This window comes from Daucus carota, chromosome 9 (genome assembly GCF_001625215.2).
Source record: "Daucus carota subsp. sativus chromosome 9, DH1 v3.0, whole genome shotgun sequence".
Classification (NCBI taxonomy): Eukaryota; Viridiplantae; Streptophyta; class Magnoliopsida; order Apiales; family Apiaceae; genus Daucus; species Daucus carota.
Genome location: NC_030389.2, coordinates 41,074,435 through 41,090,026, shown reverse-complemented (window position 1 = coordinate 41,090,026; position 15,592 = coordinate 41,074,435). Strand labels below are relative to the sequence as shown.

General features: G+C 30.6%; 2 protein-coding genes across 3 annotated transcripts; one reads left to right on the top strand and one right to left on the bottom strand.

The window, feature by feature from the left end:
• The first annotated feature begins 10,472 nt into the window (after positions 1–10,472).
• LOC108200829 (protein IQ-DOMAIN 19) lies at positions 10,473–12,778 on the top strand. Of its 2 annotated transcripts, XM_017369089.2 has the most exons (5): positions 10,473–10,609; positions 10,884–11,356; positions 11,485–11,724; positions 11,794–12,450; positions 12,537–12,778. In XM_017369089.2, the coding sequence occupies exons 2-5, from the start codon at positions 10,919–10,921 to the stop codon at positions 12,555–12,557; spliced, it is 1,356 nt and encodes a 451-aa protein (XP_017224578.1). In that variant the 5' UTR covers positions 10,473–10,609; positions 10,884–10,918; the 3' UTR covers positions 12,558–12,778. The 2 variants fall into 2 exon arrangements, with proteins under 2 accessions (XP_017224578.1, XP_017224577.1); XM_017369088.2 differs by lacking the exon at positions 10,473–10,609 and having other exon boundaries at positions 10,619–11,356.
• Positions 12,779–13,721: 943 nt separating this feature from the next.
• On the bottom strand, positions 13,722–15,203 carry LOC108202334 (leucine-rich repeat extensin-like protein 6). The gene has a single exon (XM_017370723.2). It carries the CDS (start codon positions 15,117–15,119, stop codon positions 13,998–14,000), a length of 1,122 nt encoding a protein of 373 aa, XP_017226212.1. The 5' UTR covers positions 15,120–15,203; the 3' UTR covers positions 13,722–13,997.
• Positions 15,204–15,592: the final 389 nt, after the last annotated feature.

Genomic DNA, 15,592 nt, shown 5'->3' with positions numbered 1-15,592 from the left:
TATTTGTATTACATCGAGAATTTTATAATATAAATTTATTTAATCGTACAAATATTAACTTATATTAGAAGCAAGTTTCAGAATCTGATTTTGTTTCAATTTTGTTTCAGATTATTTATGGAATATAGTATCTTGAAAGTTTTAATATGATTTTGTTTCAGATTATTCAATTATGGGAAAGACAGATTATTTATGAAATATAGTATTTTGGCGCCTCTCACATCGCTCCGTTTTATTTTTTTAATTTTCTGGAATTTTTGGATGAAAAATATTAAAAATTAGAACTACCTTTTTTAGTTTCGGGTATATTAGAAGCAAGTTTCAGAATCTGATTTTGTTTCAATTTTGTTTCAGATTATTTATGGAATATAGTATCTTGAAAGTTTTAATCTGATTTTGTTTCAGATTATTCAATTATGGGAAAGACAGATTATTTATGGAATATAGTAGCTTGAAAATTTTAATCTGATTTTGTTCAGATTATTTAATTATGGGAAAGAGTAGCAAACAAGTCTCTCTCCACCTATAAATACCCGTATAGATCGTAATATTTTGGATCATCAAAACACAACCTCCTCTCTCAATACCACAAATCTACCCGATAGTTCTCTTACTCGATTTTTAAAGGAGAAGCGAGGGGCGTGTAGGTGGTGCCTCTCACATCGCTCTGTTTTATTTTTTAATTTTCCGAAATTATTGGATGAAAAATATCAAAAATTGGAAATACCTTTCTCTTGCTCGATTTTTAACTCGGAGGTGTCGTTATTCTGCAACGATAAGTGAAGGCTGTTACAGTGAAGGTTGTTGAAAGCAAATGTAGTTATAGACCGTTATATTGGAGTCGACAAATCCAAACACGGGGAAAGAATATAGTCTTGATAGGATATCGATGGTTGATGTCAATTAATTAACTATTAATGATGTATGTTTGTTGGTTATTCTTTTATAATATTTGTTTTGTTCATCGGACATGTTTGTTGTTGTTAATTTTTATATTATTTACTTTGTATACATGAAAAAATTATTCATGCATTATATGTTTGCTCCGTTCAAGCAACTTTTAAGAGGGTAGTTATATTTAAGTTAAATGTTTTTGTACACAATCAATTTAAAAAAATTAGAGGAAGGTGACAATGTAAGAACATGATTACTTTTCCTAAAAAAAATAAAATTTTAAGATTCGTCACGCTTTAAATTGTTATTTACGTGTATAAATTTATTGTCATTTTTTCACCATGAATTATAGTCCAATTTTGCAATTTTATATATTAGTATTTGTATTACATCGAGAATTTTATAATATAAATTTATTTAATCGTACAAATATTAACTTGAAACATTAATATACTTTTTATAGACAGTCATAAAATTATTTTATTCTATAAAAATTAATATTGGATCATTAATATAATTTTTATAGGCCGCCGCAACGCGCGGATTCTCAACTAGTATATATATAAAGGAGGATGCGAGCGTCTCCAGAATTGTTCGATTCAGTCTTCTAATTTTTCTTGAATTTCGGAGAGAAAATATAGTTATAATTCAAAAAATAAGGTTCAAGAATTCTAAAGATGATACAATTCTTTTCTCATTGAATTCCAAATAATTCTAAAGATGATACAATAGTATTTTTTATTGAATTCTAAAGATGATACAATTCTTTTTATATTTAGTAATCCTAAAAAAACAGGATTATATTTATTTAAACTAATAATAATAGATAAAATACAATTTATAGTTACTATTTGTTAAGTAATATATACAATTCTTATTTTCGATACGATATATTGAAAATGTAGTTGAATTTTATAAAATAACAATTATAGAACAAATATAATTAAAAAATACAATTTTTATTTTCAAAAGTTATTAAATTTTTCTTTCAAAAAAAATTGTTAAATTTATAATCTTATTTTATTAATTTTTTTCAAATAATATATTTTAAAAAAAATAAAAATCAGCATCTTCCAGAATCTCACATTGTCTAAACAGGTTCGCTAAACTCACGTCGTTCCATAATGATCAACAAGAAAATAACATAAAACAACATCTTCGCAACCTCATTCAAATAGTATGCATGGACTTACGATCAATTTCGAAAATAGTTTGATTCAGTCTTATAATTTTCTTGAATTTCGAATAGAAAATAAAATTATAATTCAAAAAATCAAATTCAAGGATCTTCTTATTTAGAAATTCTAAAAGAAATAGGATTTTATTCATCTAAACTAACAATCATAGATAAAATATAATTTATATTTAAAATTTATAAGGTAATACATACAATTTTTATTTTCGATTAGTCTTATAATTTTCTTAAATTTCGAGTAGAAAATTAAGGATTATAAAGATAATAATCATTTATTCAAAAAAAAAGATAATAATCATTAAAAAAAACTAATAGCACAAAAATTAGAATAATAAAAGAATAATATTTTTTAACTAATAAATAGGAATCATTAAATAAAAATAATAATAAATAAATAGGATATATAAAATAAGAATCATATATTGATTTTATGATAATCAAAATGATTCTTGATTAGTATTATGTTTGATGGGCACGGGAGGCGGGTCAAACTAATTTTTATCTAAATAGTAATAATTTTTCTATTAGTATTGTGTTTGACGGGCACGGGAGACAGCCAAAACTAATTTTTATCTAAATAATAATAATTTTTCTATTAGTATTATGTTTGACGGGAAGTGGCGAAAATAAATTTTTTATCTATGTTATAATATATTTTTTTGTTAAAACAGGACCACGGTTCAAAATAATTTTTATCCAATTATAATCTTTAATATTACAAGTTTCATACATTATATCAAACGGCTTTTATGAAGCAAACAAAGTTTTACGATAATACACCTTAATATATCATACTTCTTGATAGTTTGATAGAATATTAAATGAAAGCCACTTAAGCAAATTTTTATACTAATTATAATATTTTTAATTAGTGCTATGTTTAACGGGGAGATGACTCAAAAGAATTTTTATGCTATTATAACATTAGTTCATATCAGAATTTTAAAAAAAAGATCATGACACCGCCGCGAAGCGCGGCTTTTTCACTAGTTATTTAGATATAGAACTTAAAAATTATATTTATTAACTATGAAGAAAAAGTCAATATTTATAAGTATTTTTTTAATTTATGTATTTGAATGATCTATTGTATTTGTAATTTATTGACTAAAAAATTTCATTAATATAATAAAAAGTCATTATAGACTGCTTTTTCTATCCTTCTCATTTCATTGCATTTTTTTTCCAACTGCTTAACACTCAATTTTAAGATGTATATAAAGAATAGGATCAATTTTTTTTTAAAAAAAATAATTCTTTTTCTATATAAAGAAAAAGTTAGGATTGTCTACTCCTCAAATTCCAGACTTATAAGTCAAAAATTGACTTATAAACCTTTCACACGAAAGCAAGTGTGAGTTCCTCTGACTTATAAGACCGGAAACTGTTTTTTTAAACCCTGCCAAACAGATCCTTTTACAAATCACTTAATTTTATGTAAATTTTGACCAATCTATATTATACTATAAAAAACCAACATAGCATAATTTGTATTCGTACAAAATTTTGGTTTGGTACTTTCTTGATTTAGTACTCTCCTTTAAAATTAAAAGTCTACAACACGTAGATATACAGTTTCATATACTAAAAACACTCATTATGTATATTAATATCTTTTTAAATATAATTTATAATTAATTGAAAAAGGTGAAACTACTGTTAATAACATATATTAGAGTAAATTTTTATGGAGACTACTTTTATTAGAGACCGGAGACCACTTATGTTCTGCAAGTGAAATATTGCATGAAAACATTGCAAAACGTATAGTTTTGCACATCATGTTGTACAAAATCATTATTTCACTTTAAAATCTTGAATATCATATAAGTTTCACATGTAGAATATCACAAAATGTTATATTCTACGAAATATATTTAGTTTGCAGGACATTGTTCAACTTGCAGAACGTACACTATATACTTATGAAACATATATGATCTTCAACAATTTTAATGAATACATGATATTTGTTGAACATACTTCACAAAATAATGTATTTTGTAGTGTTTTGATTGCAGAACGTAAGTGGTCTCCACGGTCTCTAATAAAAGTGATCTCCATAGAACTTTACTCACATATATTAATATTAAAAAATGTTTATGGATAAATGTATAACTAATTATAAATATACAATTTTGAATATCTTTTGTCTAAAATACATATAAATAACTAGAGACGCCACTTTTTAATTATAACGTATTCTACTAGAAATTTAACTCTAACGTATTCTATTTCATTATAAACACGAACCATTACGTAACATATGAAGATATATGAAATATGAAACATTTGATTTAAAATTAATTGAATAATAAACCGTCACAAATATCAAAAAAATATTTATAGATAGATAATAAACTGTGAAAGCTAAATTTCCTTTAGAAGATATAATCAGTTTGTTAATATAATTTAATTAAATCCAATTCATTAATACTAAAATACTAATAAAATGTTGTTATGATTTAAATTATAATTAATAAATTACGAATTATATACCCGCCCGTGCTTTGCACGGGTTAAAGGCTATATTGTTTTTAAAAGTGATTGCATTGTTTTATGTTTGAATTTTCAAATAGCTTTGTGAGAATATTTTTAGAGAATAACATCATATACGGTGTTCTGAAAATCTCGAATTTATTTGAAATTTTTTGACTAATTTTCATGAAGTATTCGAGTACACATTAATTTAAGTAAAAAAATATTTTATTAATAAATTTTTAATAAATTCTGATAGTCGTTATCATCACTCTTCACTGTCACGAGACTGACTACCATATGACATGCCAGCATATGGTGCAATCTTAAATTACATTCGTGCTCAGAATTAGTGTTTGTAGCAGTAAAAATATTTCAAACTGGTCATGTCATTTGTGCAGTTCTTGTTTCAGCATTAGTTATTCAACCACCAAATTAAGATCGACGCAGGTAGTGTAATAAAGTTGAACAGACTATTTGGACACATTGTTTAGGAATTAGGACAGAGCGTCAGGGCTAGCCCCTATACGGGAGGTGTGGTACTCCCTCCGTCCCTTTTTATCTGTCCATTTCGGAAAAAAAAACACATACCAAGGAATAATTGATTGTATAAACTTTTTCATTAAATACCTCTAATTAATATCTTGAAAATGGTGGAATACCCCTACTTTATGTCTTGAAAACATGAATTCAACCAAGTTTTAAATAAGTCAAGCCTTTAAAATTGAAATTATGGAGATATATTTGAAAAACTATCATTAAATTAGTTTTAAAAGTATAAATGGACAGATAAATAGGGACAAATTTTTACTTCCAAAGTGGACAGATAAATAGGGACGGAGGGAGTATAATATACTCCTCCCTCCGTCCAAATCAATTGTATACAGTTTCGTTTTTGGGCCGTCCCTATACATTCTAAAAGTAGTAAAAATTTATAATATAAAACATCATTACACCAACTATTTTCCTCCACTATTTCCATTTTATAATAATATAAACACTATTACACCCACTATTTTCCTCCACTATCTCAAATCTATTATTAAATATAAATGGATCCCACCACTATACCAACTTTTCATCTAACTTTACTCCTTTTTTACACAGTTTTTTGGTCTCCGTGTCCCAACCATTTGTATACAAATGACTGGGAGGAAGGAGTAATACTACCATAAAATACATATTTTAATAATCGTGTCATTTTGCTGGATATTGTAATACTACTACTAATACTCATGAGACAGGAGACGTGTTAGTAATACAGTAAATTAAGTAGGGGAGGATATGTACTGCTAATGTTGATGAAAGACAGTCCACCCACCTCTCCTAGCTTTCTTCCATTGTTAAGAAGTTGCCCAGCAGATACTCCCTCTGTCTGCGGGATGTTTACCTTGAGTAACGAGAGTTTGGTACGCTCCTAGAAAATATAAATTTATAATTTATTTTTTAAATTTTTTCTTTTTAATAATAATTTGATGTTTGAATTTTTGTTTACAGGAAAAAATTTCAACAATAAGTTAGCGAACTATGTTCTATAAGAAACTTATAATGTGTGTCGAGGAGTGAAAGAAAGACGGTAAACAAATGAGAGGGACCGAAGGAGTAACTGTTTAAACGTTTTAATATTCTCTGCATTTCGTTTCTTATGTTCTGTATCGTGTTTGGCCGTGGGATAATATGATAAAAAATGAAAGATAATACCAGAATAAGAAAGAATTGTAAAGAAAATTTTTATTGAGGGTAAAGCTTATGTTAAGAATCGAGAAAAAATTGCTGGATGTCCCATGTCTCGAATCATGATGCGGGCTGCCGGTATATTGTTTAGACATCTCTAACAAATTTGTGCAGTGGTTACCCCTAACCATCCTAAAAAATTGGATAATTATATATGCTTTTTAATTCATAGAAAACATATGAAAAATGACGGTTCAAAATTACAAATCATATGATGTACTAAAAGAAAAATCGGAAAAAGTCACATATTTTTTTTTTTTGATAATTTAAAAAAAAAAAGTCACATATTTTCGGTAAAGCAGAGTTCGCAATAACAATGAATACTTATTTTTAGTATTTGCGTCTTTGATATGACGCATGGGCTTTGCCTAAATGGATACTAAGCTTCCGGGCCCCAAAAAAGTTTGGTAGCAAAGACTGGTCCATGAAACAAAATTATATAAATAATTCATTATTGTGCGAGAATAATAAAGTATAATATATCATGTTTTCTTAAAAATTTAATACACATTAATATCATGATTGATAAAAACAGGTGTCTTAAAATTAATTTCTTTTACATTAATCATATTTTTTTCTTTTTAGCTATTTATAATAATTGACAAGGACCAAACTAATATTATTTCAATCATACTTTTGTTTGACTATATATTTTCACGATCAAAACAAATTTTCTATATACAAGCATATACTTAAAGTAAGTGTTAATTTGAAATAGATGATAGTATTAATTTATTTTCCCACAATAACATTTTAGTGCTAAAGAATTCTATTAAAATAAATTATTCGAACTAGATAAATGTAAAATTTAATTAAATTTCAAGTAACTCTCATTTTTTTTTACATCCTTTTACGAGATAACACATATAGATGTACCACGTACCCATATTTAATTATATATATAATATAAATATTAATATTATTTTATTTTATTGTTATATTTAACATAAAATTGATTGAATTTTTTATATATTTGTATTGTGATATTACCCATGATAAATTAATATTTTTATTGCATTTGGTCAAGATTTGTAAATATAAATTTAAGATATAAATAAAATTAATATAATACAAACAAAATCACAATATATTTTGGAAGAGACAGAGCACGTGAACTTCAATTGTACAAGACATATCATATATCATGTATGACATATATGAATGAAGATAAGGTTTGTAATTATCTTCGGTCGCCACCATGGAAACCTACAATCAAACCTGTAATTAAATATGTCTTTTTATGTTTATAAGAAATTTAGATTTAGATTTACACGTTTTGTTCTTGAATCCCTACAAAAGCAACAAATGAGTTGGAAATTGAATGTGCAAATGTTGTCCACCTCATGATAAAATGAATTGATCATAATTTTACTACTTTTTTTTTTGAAACTATAATTTTACAACTTTTAAAAACACAAACACAAATGAACTTTTAATCATATTCTCTCGTGGAGCTTGTTTGTCCCGGTTTCATATGGGGATTTAAACCTATGTGTATATATTTATTAATAAGTTAGAAACCGATTTAAAATTAAAAATTAATTGGAACTTTTGAGGTATTTTTCTAGGGAATTAATATGTTTAGACTTTTTTTGGACATAAATTATCTATAAATTACTTTTTTATTATTATATTTTTAATAACTTATAAATTATTAATAAGTCAAAATTACCCAAACAAATATTTTAAACTCCCGGCTTATTATATAAATCAGTTAAGGGTTATAAATAATAAATTCAGCCAAACAGGCTCCTAGCGTTATGGAGGGTGAGAATCGTAATTCAGAAAAAATTAAAATCATTAAAGATATTTTAGAATTTGATAATGAATTAATGATACCTAAAAATTTATGTGAATTATTTGCCAAACTAGAAATGTTTAACACATCTCTGTTAATTTTAAATCTCAATCTTTAAAATAATTTCATCTCCATCCACTAATTTACTCATCTCCAAGTCTTATGCCCCACTAATTATTCTCCTTTCTATTTTCCATTCTTCTATTATTTCTAATTTCTTTTTGCAGATATTAATTTTTTCATAAGGTTAATTATCAAATAGGTCATTTATTATCCTGGAAAATATCAAATGGATCACTCGGAAATTTTTGATCTCATTTGAATCACTATAATCATAAAATATATTAAATAGATACCGCTAATATTTTTTCGAAAAGTAAATTTTATTTTTTTATTGAGTTCTACACATTTTTGTTGGGTGTTAATATAATTATATAAAACACACATCTGCCCCAGACTAATCCAGTTACAGATAACTCTGCTGACAAAATTGATGTTGTTTTGGGTTATATTATAGGTGAGATGATGTTATTGTTTTGGGTTATATTATAGGTGAGATGATGTTATTATTCCTGTTCCAGAATGTCTCTGAAGGGATGTGTTCTGTTAGTCTGAATAAGTGATTATCTTGCTCAAGTGGTCAAGTCAATGGTCATACTACATTAGCAAATTCACATGGTTTAATTAGTTAGATTATTCCTGCAACTTGTATCTTTTCAAAATTTTCTAATCTCATTTTAGGTTGTTAACAACATGCTTATGTAGCTCATGTACATAGTTTCAAGGTGACTTCTCCTTACTTGTCTGATGATCACCTGATATTTATATGGGGAAAAAGAAAATTCTTGATAACAAGAGGTCGATGATATATAGACTTGTTCGTAAATTTTGAAGAAAATATGGATCTATTGTTCACAATTCAGCCAACTGTTAGGAATCTAATCAGGATCCTACATAAACATGTTCTGAAACTTCATGTTTGTTCAAAATTGTAAAATTAGTACAGGAAGATAAACATGAATGGTACAATTTTCTATAGTTGTATACTAGTACATATCTTTAATTCATTAATAAGTATTCTGCATAAGATTATAGTGTTGATTTCAAGGAGATAAAAGAAAAAGAAACCATCAAATCTGTGTACAATCATATAATTTATATGCTACATGTCAAAGGGCAATAAACAGGCCATGTGGTTTTGCCAACTAGTGTTTGCATGGTCATTAAGTACTCAATCAATCACTACATTGATTATGAAGCAATAATGCAGCTCTAAAATGGTCTTAATTTTTATGTACCAACAAGTAACAACTACACCAAGTACTGGAAACCAGACTCCAGAGTACAGTCTTTTTCACTCTGATCTGGTTGTATACAACTCACATGCTTACTGCAAATTCTAACTATACTGTTTGATAAACTTAGTTGCATAGTCTCACAGTTTCAGATTTATTGACATCACACAAACTTAATTCATCTTTAAGACATTAAATAGATACCTATGCATCAGAAAAAGTATTAAATATATTTATGTGTAGTGTCATGGTCCTGCATAGATTGTTCTAGCTTAAAGCATGACTGTTCATGAAATTGTACCCATGTTTATTAGCTTCAAAGTTTTGCATGTGGAAAGTGTCACATGTATGTATGATGGATCTTTTTTGTGTATGTATGTGCATGCAAGATGACTTCTTGAAAGATTTTGGAATCAAGGTGACTTGCATTGGATCATGGGAAAACAGTAAAGAACCCTGCACAAATAAGTGGATGACCATATGCTGATCCCCATGGGGCTCCCCTCCCTATAGTAAATATTTGATTTGCCCCACCAATGCCAAACTAAATTGCTTCTAAATATACAAGGAGTAAGACTTATGAATATTGAATAGTCCCCTTTGGGCCATCACCACAGTGTCAAACAATTACAATCATTTGAACTTGTAAAGTCAAGTTTAGCAAGAACAAATCTGTGATTTTCTTTTCTTAAGTCTGCTGACTTTTGTGAGAACTTCAATTCTTTGTATATGTGTCAAGTGTGTGTCATTTAGAAGTTGCAGAATTTGGATTTCTTTTGCTATGTGTAATGCAACTCATAGAGTTACTTTGTGACCTTTGATAATAGGGTACAGATCCCCGACAAACGTATGTTATAGCGCAGAGAGTCCACTTGTGATCATGTAACATACGACTGTTGTGAATTTGCATGACCCTCTAGCAGGGATAAAACTTAAAACCCAACCAACAGTAAGTGACACTATACCCCCACCCTGACAAAAGTATATTACAAGGATCCTCCATGTTCTATGAACTTGACACCATTCCACATGGTTTCTGAACTCTCATCTTCATAATATAACATTTATTAATAGCTACCAATTTAAAGTTAACAAAACACTCTGTCTTTTCTACCCATGTGTATAAGCTTTAGTAAAACAAATACCTAACTCACTTCATTAAAAAGGCTGATTTAAAGTGAAAAAGGGGCATGCCAGAGGAGTTTCACCAATAAGGTAAGGCATCTATACCATTAATATTCAATAAGGTGGCCATCAAGTTCCCCCATGTAAACTGCAACTTCCTCTCTTCTTCTCATTTGAACTATCAAAATCATCATAAGGCCAGTTTTACATATACATATATAGTTACATAATTAATGAGAGCTACCAATAATACAGTAAGATATTGATCAGCCTGTATATACAAGTAGCTAGCATAATAAATACCATATTGATGCTGAGAGCTACTGTTGAGTTGCTGTCTTTATATTATCATTCTCTTTCTCAGATTCATTTGGGAAAGAACAAGTTTGTGTGACAGAGATGGGGAAGAAAAGCAAGTGGATAACCAAGTTCTTGACAGGGAAGAAAGACAAGGAAAAGAGTTCTAACAATGAGCACATTTCAACTAGCTATGAAAATCCATCAACTCCTATCTCAATTCTACCAGTAACTCCTAAAGAAAAAAGACGGTGGAGTTTTCGGAGATCATCTGCCAGTCAGACACCTCAAAAGGACTTGAGCTCAGTGGAAACAGCTGCTGTAGTGGTGCCAATTCAGTCGAGTTTGGAGGCAGATAATGAGCAGAAGAAACATGCAATGGCTTTGGCTATGGCTACTACTGCAGCTGCTGATGCTGCTGTGGCGGCTGCACAGGCAGCTGCTGCAATGATGCGCCTCGCGGCTGCCACCCCGGGCAGAGGCTCCCCTGTTGAAGAGGCTGCTGCAACCAAGATTCAGTCTGTTTTCCGTTCCTATTTGGTACTTTCTTTTCCTTATTAATGTGTCATTCTTGTGGCATAATTTTGCTCTCACATAATGTAAATCCACAGATCAAAATTATATTTTGAAACTCTGTTAATTTTTAATTTTTTTGATGTTTTATGCAGGCAAGAAAGGCATTGTGCGCGTTGAAAGGGCTAGTGAAGTTGCAGGCACTGGTGAGGGGGCATTTGGTGAGAAAACAGGCCACCGCGACACTTAGGTGCATGCAGGCCTTGGTGACAGTTCAGGCCAGAGCTCGTGCCCAAAGGATCCGTATGGTTGACGATGCAAATCCATATAATCAAAGGCCATCAAATTACAGAAAATCAACACAGCAAGATGAAAGATCTAGACATTCTCATTATGTAAGCAATTCATTCAAAAACAAACTAATTTACCCAGTACACTATATTTACCTTACTATTGCATTGTAGGATCTGATGGAAGAAAACATAAAGATTGTTGAGATGGATTTTGGTGATGCAAGAGCAAGCTTAAAAAGCAGGGGTGGCTATTCAAACTACACAAATACAGATCACAGATTTTCCCCAAACCATCAATTCTTGAAGCAAGATAGCCAACAAGTCTCTCCAGCACCATCAGCAATCAATGACATGAGCCCAAGAACATATAGTGGTCATTTTGAGGACCATTCTTTCGGAACCACACAAAGCAGTCCTCAGTACTACTCAGGCAATTCCAAACATGATCCATCAAAAGTTCCCTTCTCTTATCCCAGAGAATATGCAGAGTCCATGTCTTATGACTACCAATTCTTCCCAAACTACATGGCCAACACACAATCCTCAAAGGCCAAGGTCAGGTCACATAGCGCGCCTAAGCAACGCCCTGCAGAAACGTATGAAAGACAGCTAAGTAGACGAAGACCATCGATAGAAGGAAGGAATGTACCAAGGTCTGTGAAAATGCAGAGATCATCTTCTCATGTTAGTGCCACAGCTCAGAATTATCAGTATCCCTGGTCTATTAAGCTTGACAAATCAGCTGTTTCGCTTAAAGATAGCGAATGTGGATCGAATAGCACAATGCTAACTAATGCACATTACTGCAGATCATTAGTTGGATTTGACGTGAGTATCTAGATTTTCAATAATTTGATACTTATGAACTACAAAAACATTCTTTTTTCTGATTTTTTTTTTGGCTTTTATTGCAGGTTCAAGGGCATAGGTACTGATTGTTTTGAGTTCATAAAAGTGATTAAAAGCTGCTTTCAACTCCAAGTTGCATTTGTGTAAAGAATTGTACTTTTTGTGTGTGTTTCTTTGGACTTCAAGTATGAAGTTAGGATATGGTTTTTGAGGCATAGAGTATGTGACAAAGAACCATAAGCATTAACAAGTACCCCTGAAATATAATTGTGAAAGTTTGTCTAATACATTTCATTTCTTGATTTTATGTTCTTAAACCCTGTGTATGGATCAGTGTTTGATACCGATTTATTGAAAAATTTCCGATAAATCTTAAAAAAAATACAAATTTAACTAAACTTTCTCTATTATCGAAAAAATCTCCGATAAATCTTGAATCGACAAGTCAATGGATTAGTTTTGATTCCCAATTCCTACAAGCTACAACCATAATATTTAACTTTGATTAATACTTTGACAGAATCTTGACAGTACGCTACATGTTAACCAAACAGAAAACTAAACGAGCAGAAACAAAAAGGAAAAGAAAATGGTCTTGACAGGAAGCCTGGTAGAATTGGTTAGGCTCATAATTATATCATCCCAGGGCCAGCTAAATTAAAATGACCCAAGTCCCCATGCTAACCAGTACTTCCTCCATTCTAAAATAATAGTAGTCACTTTGACTTTGTGCACGTATTTTGAGGTGTAAAAAAAACATACTGCATTATTTTTGAAATTTTTTTTTCTGAATAAAAGTTTAACATCTCTATTTTTATTCAGAAAAAGAAAATTTCAAAAATAACATGTAGAAATATTTTTTTTTGCACCTTAAAATATTCAGAAAAAGAAAATTTCAAAAATAACATGTAGAAATATATTTTTTTGCACCTCAAAATACGTGCACAAAGTCAAAGCGACTAAATACAACAATGTGTATACCAGTTAGCATTCTCCCTTAAGCCCAATACTTTTTCGAGTTTTGTAATTTCACCTCTGGCAAAACATTTGTGGTTTCAGTATAATTATACTCATTAATACATAAATCAATTTTAAATATCATTTTTGTTATATTAAACTCAGATTAGCTTGATTTATTTAAAAAATATAATAATTTGGATCAGGTCGAACAAAACTCGACTCAACTATCTTCCTTTTCTTCCCGCGCTAGTCAAATAACTTGTCGTGCTGCTATTTTGTATAACCACGACTAATAAATACATCAATAATCTCATATAAAGTCAAAGACAAGCGAAACAATAGTTAAGACTAAAGAATGATAAGATGACTAAAAAACCACACGAAATCACTAACTACTACCAACAAATTACACAAAAACAAAACCCCCAAACTCCCCAAAACGAACAATCAAATGCAAACATAAAATAACTCAAAACAAGGCTCCTTAACAGAACTAATCATTGTGAACGTAAATTTTTCAAAACTAACCAGTTTTTTTTAAGCGTTTTCAAAACAATTATGCATTGTCAATGTCCGTATGGCGGATGACTCCTAGCCGAACAACCCGACGAAGCACAATCCACATGCTTCCAATAAAACGCCTTACACTCCTCAACCGACCTCTGCAACGGCCTCGCTGGCAAACAATTTTTCCGATCATCTTTCTCCGCCAACTTCAAACACATCGAATCTTCACCGTAAAAATAATTATCCGAATACGTAAAATTTTCAAGCCTCGGCAAGTAACATATACTCGCCGGAACCTTCCCCGAAAATCGGTTATGCGCAACGTTTAGTTGCTCTAAGCTCTTCATTCTCCCCATTGACTCCGGCAAAGGCCCTGTCATTGTATTAAAGCTGATGTCGAAAACGGTCAATCCGGTCAACGCACCGATATCGTAGGGCAAACATGAGGTTAACCCCGAGTTTGAGAGGATGAGCTCGTTGAGGTTGGACATTTTTGTTATACTAGATGGGAAACAACCTTTTAGGTTATTGTTAGCTAAGACAAATACGGAAACCGGGGAGTTCCCGATGTTTTCGGGTATATTCGATTGGAAATTGTTGTTGTTGATGAATAAAGCATCAAGTTTCATGTTGAAAATATTTGGCGGAATTTCACCTTGAAACTGATTAAATCGAATATCGAGAAATTTTAGCGAAGTTAGGTCAAAAACGACTCGGGGGAACTCCCCCGAGAAGGCGTTATTGCTGATATCGAGCTCGTAGAGGAGTCGAAGATTCGAGAAGCTTTGTGGCAGTGTTCCGTAGAAGTGGTTAGAGTTGATGTGGAAGAGCGCTAGGTCTTTGAGAAGCCCTAGAGGCTCCGGTAAGTACCCGGAGATTTCTGCATGGTTGAGGTCGATTCCGGCTACGGTTTGGTGGCTAGGGTTGTCGGGAGCCGGGGCGCAGTAGACTCCGGTGTAGTTGCAAACGTAGGGGCCGTACCAGTTTGAAGTGAAGCCTTTTGGGTCCGAGGTGATTGCATGCTTGAATGCTTGGAGAGCAAGGTAAGCATTTTGGAGGCTAGGGTTTTGGGGTGGTGGATAAGAAGGTGGTAGGGTTGTTTGATGAGAAAATGTGGTTAAGAAGAGGAGGATTATGAGAGATGAGTGAAGAGGTGAGTTTAGGTATGGGATTAGCTTCATCTTTAGTTTTGGTTAATTGAGGAATTTGGGAAGTGTATATAAAGATAGAGTGTTAGCATTTGCGTCTAGAAGTTTTTATGATATAATTATACATTGTAGTGTACGAAATATATAATAGTGTTGAGAGTAGCTAGATTAAAAGATGTAGTGTATAGGAAAGTTTGAAATTCTTCTTGTTGTGATTCAACTGCGTATCCGTGGGAATGCATGAACGGTGGACTGATTTGGTGGTTTTTTTTTTCTTTTCTTTTCGTTTTTTAATTTGTCCTCGATTAACAACACGGTTTCAAACTTATTTCCGATTGGTCGTCAGAGTCCATTTGGGTGAAGTTCAAATTATAACTTAGGATTAAGATTGATTTTTTTTTTTGAAACTAATATTATGATAAATATGATTTGAATCCTGTGTTTAGATAATTTTATATTATAAATGACTTATTAATTATATTTGTCGAATTTTTAAAGATTTGATT

Bases quoted from the DNA above. Each gene is read 5' to 3' on its own strand.
- LOC108200829 (XM_017369089.2), top strand. From the start codon at position 10,919: ATGGGGAAGAAAAGCAAGTGGATAACCAAGTTCTTGACAGGGAAGAAA. The intron at 11,357-11,484 runs GTACTTTCTTTT...TGTTTTATGCAG, and splicing joins CTGTTTTCCGTTCCTATTTG to GCAAGAAAGGCATTGTGCGC. The intron at 11,725-11,793 runs GTAAGCAATTCA...ATTGCATTGTAG, and splicing joins GATCTAGACATTCTCATTAT to GATCTGATGGAAGAAAACAT.
- LOC108202334 (XM_017370723.2), bottom strand. From the start codon at position 15,119: ATGAAGCTAATCCCATACCTAAACTCACCTCTTCACTCATCTCTCATA.